General features: G+C 48.3%; 2 protein-coding genes across 2 annotated transcripts; both read left to right on the top strand.

Moving 5' to 3' along the window:
* Window positions 1–2,431: 2,431 nt before the first annotated feature.
* On the top strand, window positions 2,432–4,858 carry Z518_10215 (uncharacterized protein; the record flags this gene model as incomplete). Its single annotated transcript, XM_013411760.1, has 1 exon — window positions 2,432–4,858. The coding sequence occupies one exon, from the start codon at window positions 2,432–2,434 to the stop codon at window positions 4,856–4,858; it is 2,427 nt and encodes an 808-aa protein (XP_013267214.1).
* Window positions 4,859–6,860: 2,002 nt separating this feature from the next.
* On the top strand, window positions 6,861–9,565 carry Z518_10214 (uncharacterized protein; the record flags this gene model as incomplete). The annotated part of the gene is made up of 6 exons (XM_013411759.1): window positions 6,861–7,140; window positions 7,190–7,228; window positions 7,279–8,201; window positions 8,258–8,487; window positions 8,532–8,724; window positions 8,774–9,565. 6 exons carry the CDS (start codon window positions 6,861–6,863, stop codon window positions 9,563–9,565), a joined length of 2,457 nt encoding a protein of 818 aa, XP_013267213.1.
* Between the last annotated feature and the right edge of the window lie 542 nt (window positions 9,566–10,107).

Below are 10,107 nucleotides of genomic sequence, written 5' to 3'. Positions count from 1 at the left end.
CGAGTTCTAGATACAAGACGTAGCGCGAAGAGAGTCAAGATGAGATGTGTTAAACTTCTTGAGATTGAAAGAGTGCTCTGGCTCTCCTTATGAGTGTAAGATAGAGCCCATCTATATATCTATCTAACGAGCGTACGTCACCATTGTTCCCTGTTAATGGTGATACAGTTTATTGAGCGAGTGTTGCAAAATGTCCTAGTCTGTTGTAAATGATTGGCTAGCATTTGTTCAATGCTATTGTCCAATAGATAGCTTCACTTTTTTCCCAAGATGATCAGATTTAATCCATAGATCATCTCGATATTGTTGAAAGTTTCAGGCAGCAGAAGCGTATCTCTTTTCAAGTTCTATCAATGAAGACAAAGAGGAGATATACATACTTCAAATCTTCCTGTCCGAGCATTTATTTGATTTCAAAGCACCGGAATGTTTCCATGATCTATTTGTCAGTCAATACCCATATCACAACAGATATCGCGACTTGTCCGTTCACACTCGGTTACGAAGCATCTCGAGTGCGATTAGTAGAGCCTTTGTCGGTGGTCTACAGACTGGATCCGATGAAAGACCCCCGGTCGGATCCAATCCATGAATCATCTCAACGTCGAGGCTCGTCCATTCACGCTCGGTTACGAAGCATCTCGAGGGTGATTAGTAGAGCTTCCCTGGGTGGTCCACAGGCTGGATCCGACGGGTGAGGGGGAATTTCATCGGATCCAATCTGTAAACCACGCCGAGTGGGAGACCCCCCCGGGAGGCATATGGTCCACAGATTGGATCCGATGACGGCGATCACGGAAAATATTTAATCCGACGGCGGTGATCCGGAAAATGTTTAATCTATTGTAGGGGGAGCTTCCACGTGATCACGCGTTACGTGATCAGCTAGCATGACGGTCTTGGTGTCGCCACACAACGCCAAGCTGCAACCGGGTGGTTCCAAAATTGAAAAAAACAAGTTTATATTTTATAATGCCAAAAACTGCTTCAAAATTGACACCAAATCGTGGTTGACCTATCAAGGACGAAACCTAGTGGGCACACTAGGTTTTAGTCGAACCGATAGAATTGAGGGACCTTACTAGTGTTCGATCATAGGTAAGGCAAGAGGGTTGTCCGGCCTAGATTTCTAGGTGCCCTAGATGGGTAAACGTAATGCTCCAGCCAGTGATTGTTGATGTTAAACTAAGTGATACCGAGAGAAGTCACTGATTCAAACCTTTCTTGAATTGAACTTGTTTAGCTCAAGCTTTCATTGGTTGTGGCGCCCCATTTATCAGTTCGTCAGTGATGGACTATAGGAGGGGAGCTTTGGTGTTGATTATTTTTGTCGTGACGAAGCGTGTGTGTTGTAGAGATATCTCCTCCTTTGTGTGTGTGTGTGATAGAAGCCCTTCGAACGGTCTTGGCAGGCCCACTGTGGCTGTCGAATAGCCTCGTGTGTCTGCTGTGCCTGCGTGGTAGTGAAGTTATGAGCTGTTGGACAATAGTATTGTGTTGACCTGTGAGATAATATATGGCAACACTTTCAGCGTGGCAATTGGTATTCAGCTAGACAAGGATTTCATCTACGAGCTGAATACGGAGACACCAAAAGATGGCGACAATCTTTGTCTATATAAACATGCGAGGCAGTGTTGGCCAGTCACGTGACGCGTTGCCTTGGCAACGTCACGTGAGGCTGTTTGGCTTGGCAACTTACGCCCATCCTTCTTTTCGTCTTGCTCTCTCAGATAGAACAACAACACATTCCTTCTCTAGACTCCACAGTCTATCAGGCAGGACCTCAACTTGATAGAAAACAGAGCACTCCTTCAACTCAAGTTGTACCACGAGTTCGACAAATATGTGCTATTTTGGCGTAATGGTCCACCCTTTCAAAAGTGGTACGTCGCACCATTTAGCGTATGAAACGCAACTTTTTCCCACCACTCTCTTTACCTTACATTAATGTAGAAAAATCGAAGTTTTTAGGTCGATCTAATTTTAAAGGCTACAAAGTAGCTATATTAAGAAGTCAGAGAATTTCTAGAGCACTCGTCGTTGAGATTTCGGCAACAAGCTGGCGCAGGAGTCCCTTGGCACGTAATTCTTGGCATTTGGTCCCGTGACAAAAATCCATTACGATATTTGTTGCCTAGGCAACGGCAGCTTTGGACATCAATCAAACGCGCCACTGCCGATAACATGTCTCACTAGTCTGGCACCATACAAAAGGCACACCACACCCCCAACTGCGGCCATAGGTAAGACTCGAACTTTTGAATTGCAAAGACAAATGCTAAATATGGCATCCAGACAGAAATCCGACCAACTTCGCATCGAGATCTCGATATCTCATTCAAAACGCCGCCGAACGCGTGTAATACCTTCCCTTGAAGCCTCTCTAGAGAGCCTCCATCGAAGAGGAGGGTTATCACCTGACGGGAATATGGCCTCGCCAGAGAAGGAATCACGCGTCGTGCCTATCTCCCAGACGCCTAAGAAGACAACAACCAAAAGCAGTGTCCCCAATGAGACGCCCCAGAAGGCAGTAAATTCTGTCCCCCACAACGATACTCAAACTCATCGCTTACCCGTTTTCATCTCTAACCTTGGCTGCATGACACACGTGGAGGACACAAAGGTCTCCATTTTTGAGAAACTTCATAATAAGATGTCCAAGAACGCAAAGTTCACCGAAACCCAAATTAAGAGGGCAGAGGAGACACTCAAGACATCCAACGAATGGAAGAAATGGCGGTCGGATATGGTCTCAAAGAGCTCGGGAATAATTTCTCAGAATATATTTTTCCGCATGCTTCAGAAAGCTCAAGAGGTCCTTCAAGCACAATCCACGGCAAAGACACGACAGGCTCAGAACGTCTTCATTAATATCGGAACAAGGGTGCCCAAGTCCGGGATTAGTAATGAGGAGTACGCGGAAGGCCTGAAGCTTTTCAAACCCGACTTAGCTAGTATTGCCATCGATATCAACAAGGAAAATGTGAGGTTTTGCGATATGAAGACAACCTGGGAACTCAAGAAATCGGCCGACCAGACATATGCACAATCCCAAATACAACTCTCTCTTTTGAGATGCAACCAAGTGTTCCGAGACGACCCATTTCGTCACTTCATATACTCCATCTACGTCGCCGGCAGGACATTGCGTCTCTATCAACTGAACAGAGGGCAGGTGCTGTGTTACGAAAGTGGGCTTAATATCGAGCAGAATACATTGGGTTTTCTGCGCTTCGTCAACTGGCTCATGCTGGCCAGTGACGACGCCCAGGGCTTAGTAAAGGAACCTTCTGCAATCGGTCGAAGAGCCATCAGCTTCACTCCTGCCGGATGTAAGATACCATCGCCACTCGTGCGTGTGGGTGTCGACATGGTCACGACACGCGGCACTACGGTATGGGCTGTTAAAATGCAGAAACCGAAGCCCAAAAAGAAAAAATCAAGACAGTCACAGGCTAAAAAGGATACAGAGAACTCACCTACAGAAGATGACGGTCTTGCAGCGCTGAAAATGGCCTGGGTCTACGAGGCGCGCACGAGTGAAGCTGATATCCTTAGTGAACTTAGCGATATCGAGGAACTACCAAAGCTTTTTGAGTGGAAAGACGGACCTTTAACCACCGCGTTTGACGTTCTACCGGAGGCAAGACATTCCAGACAATATCTCAAAATGGGACCAAACTATCGGTATATGGAGGTGACACACAGTACATCCTCCGTCATGGCCAACCAGACCCAGAAGAAAGAGGCTGAGAAGGGCTTGTTCATGCCGGAAGTGAACGAGACCGCTATCGAGTCAGCCGATGAGCCTTTATACGCGAGAAGACAGCGATGGTACCTGGAAGAGTACTGTGGCGTTTCTGTGGATACCACACCGCGTGGCCTTTCACAACATCAATACCCCAATCCTCGAGGTGTTACTGAACTTGAGCGTATAAAGGCTCTACGTTCTGCTGTACGTGCCATTCGGAAAATGTTTTGCAGGGATCGGCCCATTATACACCGAGATATTTCTCCAGCGAATATTATGGTGACGTCGCCAGATATACTGAACGGGGAGGGCGCCCCTCCACCCGGACGGCTGATTGACCTCGACATGGCTTGCGTATATGGAGACCCCCATTCCGGAGCTCCCTGGCGCACTGGCACTTACCTTTACATGGCAATCAACATTCTGATGGGGGAACACTCTCGGCACAACCCATGGCATGACATTGAGAGTGTCTTTTGGGTTTTGCTCTTTGGAGAACTGAATCGGACTCCTGAAGGTGCGAAGGAACTAAAACGCATTGCTTCCGCTGGGGCATCCCAGCTCACAGAAGCTGAAAAAGGTGTCGGATTAGCGTCTAGAAAAAACCTTATCGTGGGTACTTCCTGGAATACATGGATGGGCGGTAAGCGATCACGTCTCTTCGAAAAGACTTCATTTCCAGTTATTCGGCTTATACATCGGCTGAGGGTCGAACTGTTTGGATTTGACGAACGAAAGGAGCCAGATCGTCTAGCAACCTTGGAAGACGTCGCTGCCGCGGCGAGTAAACGCATAATCACCTCTACAGAATACGACGCGCCTAGATTTGCGGTCCCTAACGAGGAAATTTGGGAGAAAACTGAGGAGGAAGTTAAGAAATTAGAAAAAGGTATCGAAGGGCTTGGTTTGGAGGAAAAGGCCGATAAGACTGATCAAGACAAAAGCAATAATCCTAATGCCAAAGAAGGCGTCGGGAACTCGGAGAAAGACCTAGCCATCGAGAGGCTTAAGCAGGCAGTTGCCACGGTTACAGAGCGTATTGATGGGTGGTTTGCTGAGTGTATTGAGGACCCGGAAAAGTTGAGCAGCAAGAGTAGTCCATGAGCGAAGCTTCGTGAAGCTTTTCAATCAGAAAGGCTAGGTCATGATGGGCAGAGACAATTCATATCTGACTGTTGCTAAGCCACAACCGCAGCCACATATTTTCCCCGCGAGTTTCAAATTTGTCTTTCTGATCACGCGACAATATTCTTGTTCAGGCAACGCGCGCTATTTCACTGGAAAGGACAAGTTACCTTCACATATCGTCTCTTCAACATAACCATTGTCATGACATATGGTACATGTCATGGCACAACCTGGAGGCCCCTCGAACGGTCTTGGCAGGCCCACTGTGGCTGTCGAATAGCCTTGTGTGCCTGCGTGGTAGCCTTGCAGCATGACTGTACCGCCGGCTATAAGTATCTAGGATGGGTTTGCATTGCTTTCACGATCTTTGTCTCTCGTCTTGTACTTCATAATGCATTGGATAGTAATATCATTGTCGGATCTCCACTCTCGTTCCCTCGTACGTCCTCACCCTGACACACACCCTAGTCAGTCATTCAATTTCCCACCAAAATTGTCAGGGTGGGGACGTACGAGGGAACGAGAGTGGAGATCCGACAATGATATTATGTCAAACTTCTCGTGCAACTTGAGATGAACGAGCGCTCTGTTCCCTATCTACCTATCGAGGTGTTGAGGCTCCTTTTATAGACACACGAATGCTATACTGTTGCACAGAGCAACCATCTGTAACGTCGACCTCTCGTCGTCCAACAGGATCCGATGGGGTTTGCCAATTAGAGCACGTGATTGGCTCTCGGATTATAGATTTTCCGGGCTACGACGCCATTCCACCCCTCCTGGATGGGCCGTGGACTGGATCCGATGGAGTTAGCCAACTAGAGCACGTGATTGGGTGTCGGATTATAGATTTTCCGGGCTACGGCGCACTCTGCCCACTCCTGGGTGGGCCGTGGATTGGATCCAATGGGGTTGGCCAATTAGAGCACGTGACTAGCTGTCGGATTATAGATTTTCCGGGCTCCGACGCACTCTCCTGAGTGGGCCGTGGATTGGATCCGATGAGGTCAACCACATGATTACGTAATACTCGGATTATTGATTTTCCGGAGGCTTGGCTAATCACGTGACACGAGGGCCTGGCTGTTGGCCCGTGGACTGGATCCGATGGCGCCGGAGTCGTCGGATTATAGATTTTCCGGATCCCGAGCGGTCGCAATCACGTGAATCGTCGTACGGCCGCATGTGTGCGCCGCCAAGAGTTGCCAAGGCCAATGTGGCCAGCTCAATCACGTAATGTCTCGAGCGCAGCGAGCCTCCCCAAAATACAAAAGCTACGTTTTTACCCCCGTGGAACATCCTGTCCGCGGCCCCTAGTGTACTGAGGTAGCCCGCACAGGGTGTATAAATATCGTATCGTATCGTACCGTATGCGATCGGGTGGGACCGGAGTTAGCGGTGTTTGTTTTCAATCACGTGATATATGGCTTAGTATTGCCACGTGAGGAATTTGGTTTAGCAATGTCGCAACTTGCACCCTTTCTACTTATTCAGTTTTGCTCTCTTGTTTACATAAAATAACAACATATCTCTTCTCTAGACTCTACAGTTTATTATAGCGTTTAGCAATATCGCTGTAATACGCGAGTCGTTATGGGTTATCACTCTCCCGATGTATTCCCTGAGTAGCCGTTGTTAGCCAGAATAGGCAACGCTGGCTTGGCGTGTCGCCGCAAGCAGTGACACCTGGGGCAGCTTGCACTCTCAACCTTTCTACTTAAACAATCCCTCCATCTTCTCCCCATCAATCAATCCATCATCCCCGTTGCCATCGACAAGTTCTCTACCGTGTATACTACACAGTTGCTCCCTCTACCCTCATAACCAGATCGAAGACCCTACCTCCAACTTCGCGAACCCCTATCCTACGGCAGTTCGTGTATGCTTGTCTTGGGCGAGTTTGAACTCTCCACAACCTACCTGCGAGTCGTCACATCACCCCGTCTCCCTCGTTTAGCCCTTCTTCACGTCGATCATAATGAGCGCTTCTAGTCAGAAAGCTGAGCAAGGCTCGAAGAAATTCCCTACAATCCAAGAGATGGAAAGTTGGAACGATGAGCAATTGCTCGAATGGATACAGCAAATACAACCAAACATTTTCCGTTATAACGAGGATATGGTGACATTCAAAGCGGCAAAAATCACTGGCTACGTCTTTTCGAAGTATGCTGAGGATCTAGACTTTTTCAAAGAAATTCATTTGCCCCTGGGGGTCTATAAGGCTCTTGCGGCTCTTGCGAGCGAATTCAGTAAACAGAGTAAGATTAGACTGTGGATGCAACTTGGACACTGGCTAACAGCGTCAAGACGATCAATCGGACCAGACAGCCGGCCAAAAGAGGAAAGGTAATTACGCCTTTAATATACTATACGACAGCTCGCTAATGTCGTTACAGGGGATAACAAAAAGAGGAGGAAGGACGATGAAACCGTCACACAGGAATCACCGACCAGCAAGTCTCCGAAAAGAATACGTCTGGAACGAGGTCAAAAACAGCACCACGATAACAATGATGGCGACAACGACCAAAGACAAAATATTAATCTACTACCAGAAGAGATCAAGGATATTCGGAATAGAAGGCAGGCAATTAAGAAGATCATCACAGGTCTCGATACGAAATATTCTCACGAGAACTCTGCTTCTCCTGATTCCGAGTTTGCTCTGCCTGGAGCCGTCGCCCTACTTTCCGATCCTCAGCACGAACACAGACTTCCGTTTCCAATGACCATTTTGAAGACGCCTGCTCGATTTGCGATCACCCAGGAAGGCGTTTGGCAGTATGTGGGAAGAGAGATATTTCCAGAACTTCTACGTCAGCTCAAAACCGCCCGTGAGGCGAGTCCGTACTCAAACCTCTGGGTCTACGGAACCAGAGGCTATGGGAAATCTCACCTTCTAGCAGCACTCGTCTGTTACCTGTCAGCCCTAGAGAACCGGGTTATATACATCCCGGATTGTCGTATATGCCTTGAGGATCCTCTTCTGTACTTTCAAGCAGCATTGTTGTTCGCCTTTACCGACAAGGCGGCACAGGACGAGATCGTGACGCTGGACACGAAGGAGAAGATACGAATATTCTTGGGGCGGCAGAGGAATGTCATCTTCGTCATTGATCAGATGAACGCATTGTGCGAAAAGGAGGGCGAACCCCAGCACACGCGTTCGGCCAAGGGCGATCTCTCAGACTGGATAAATCGTCTGATAGCACGTCACACAGCAGTTCTCAGCTCGTCAGCCAATAATCAGGACTACCTCAGGGGGCAAATCTTGGAGAATAGTAACTTCACCATGCTTGTTTATGGCGGCTTGACCGAGGTATGTCTCAATACAGGTCAGATCTTCCAAGTGCATCTCTTCTAACTTCTATTTAGACGGAAATGAAGTGCTGGTGGGATCGTCACTCCGACTTGGGTCTGGAAGACAAGGCCAAAGAGAACTTTGAAGACCTCACGGGCCGTATCCCTTTGCTGTTGAACGAGTGTGTGGCACGTGGAAAGATTAACCTTTCACCACTCCAGAAAGTCGCGGACAAAGCCGTGATATTCGCCGAAGGTGTCAAACTGAAAACGCTGAATGAGGGTAATGATGTCCGATGGACTAGGTATGTTATTCAGACTTCGACGACGGAACTAACTAACTTCTCAGGTATTGCGAGTTCGTGAACGCTTGCTTTCTCGGCCTTCGCGTGCAGACTGTCATTTTCCAGACACCCGACCTCGTCGACTATCGTTTTTTCTTCGGGCGCGAAGAACGACACGAAGACGAACTCGATGACGGAAGCGAAGACGAAGTCAATGGTAGATGCACATATGTCACTGGTGGCTGTTCTTGCGGTGTGGTCCGCAAAGCAGTAGCAAATGCCCTCGTCCAATATCAACAATGCCAAGTTTCTGGATGCAATGTCGACATTTTATAACAACCCATCGACGCTGGGGTTTTTCATGAAGTACGCCGTTCTGTACTACTTGAAAAAAAATGGGCTACCTACTCTGGCCTCTCTTGACCAGTCCATGAAGGTGATAACCTTCACAACCGCCATCCCGATTATTCGCGACGATATTATTGGCACCCCTGTCGTTTATCACCCCAGCGATTGGAATTACCAAACCCTGGATGGGATAATCGTCTTGATCGAGGAAGTCCCGAAGGGGAGAAAGAAAAAAATGACCTTCTGCGCTTATCAGGTCACATTGCATCGCAAGAATCATGAAGATTCTCATGAAGCTTTCTTCAAAAAATATGGCCAATGGGTCAAAAAACTTAGGGACTATGACATAACAACTATGTTTATATGGTTCAGCGCTGACGAGAGTTCACACATAGATCATCGGGGGTCTCCCAGACACAGAGAGTATGTGGTAAATTTCGGTGATCTTGACCAAAACCTTTGGGTTAAGTACAAGGAGGCACAAAACAAAGCGGACGAGGAGAAAAGGGATAAGAAAGCAGAAAAGACATCACGAGAGAAGGCGGAACAGGAAGAAGAGGAAGAAATGAGAACGGCGCAAGAAGCAAAGAGAACAGAGCAAGCAAAGAAGAGAGAAGAGCAGGCAAAGAAGAGAGCAGAGCAGAAAGCACGAAAAGAGGCAGAAAAAGAAGCAAAGGCGCAGAAGCAAGCAACCGGAGGAACAACGGGACCGCCCGGGAGAAGGTATGGGAAAGGACGAGGAAGGGCATGAAAGGGAAACTAAGCCCTCCAATTTCCGTTCCAACTTCCCCGACTTCCCCAACTTGTTCCCAAATTTTCTCGTCAGGGACAGAAAATCTGGACGATTTCGTCTCGAATCTTGTTGTCAGGAACCGTCGTCAACTGGAAGGGTGAGCGTCAGCACGACCGAGAGAAATGGTGGTTTAAAGCGGCGACGCCTGGGTGAAGATCGAAATGTCGGCAGCATACCTCTGCCGAGACCGCCAAGAGGTGGGGCGACCGGTGTCCGTCTCCGGCGGGCGAGCGGCTCGGCGCCACGGGATAACTCTCCAGAATAGACCGGTCGCTCGTGCCCGTCTCGCGGTCGAATCGGTTCGATACCGAGGTCGGTCGCATCTCCTCGTCGAGCTCGATCGATTCGATGATGATTTGTCGTCGTCGAAGTGTTGAGAGAATGAATGCAGAAATGCATGCGCATTGGGCTATGGAGGCTTGCCTGTCTGACTATCTAAGGATAATGAACGACTTTAAATACACAGTTACTCGTCTAGGCTGACGTAGGCTGCCGCAGGC

This window comes from Rhinocladiella mackenziei, assembly GCF_000835555.1.
Source record: "Rhinocladiella mackenziei CBS 650.93 unplaced genomic scaffold supercont1.9, whole genome shotgun sequence".
NCBI classification, from domain to species: Eukaryota; Fungi; Ascomycota; class Eurotiomycetes; order Chaetothyriales; family Herpotrichiellaceae; genus Rhinocladiella; species Rhinocladiella mackenziei.
This window is presented reverse-complemented; position numbering and strand designations above follow the sequence as displayed.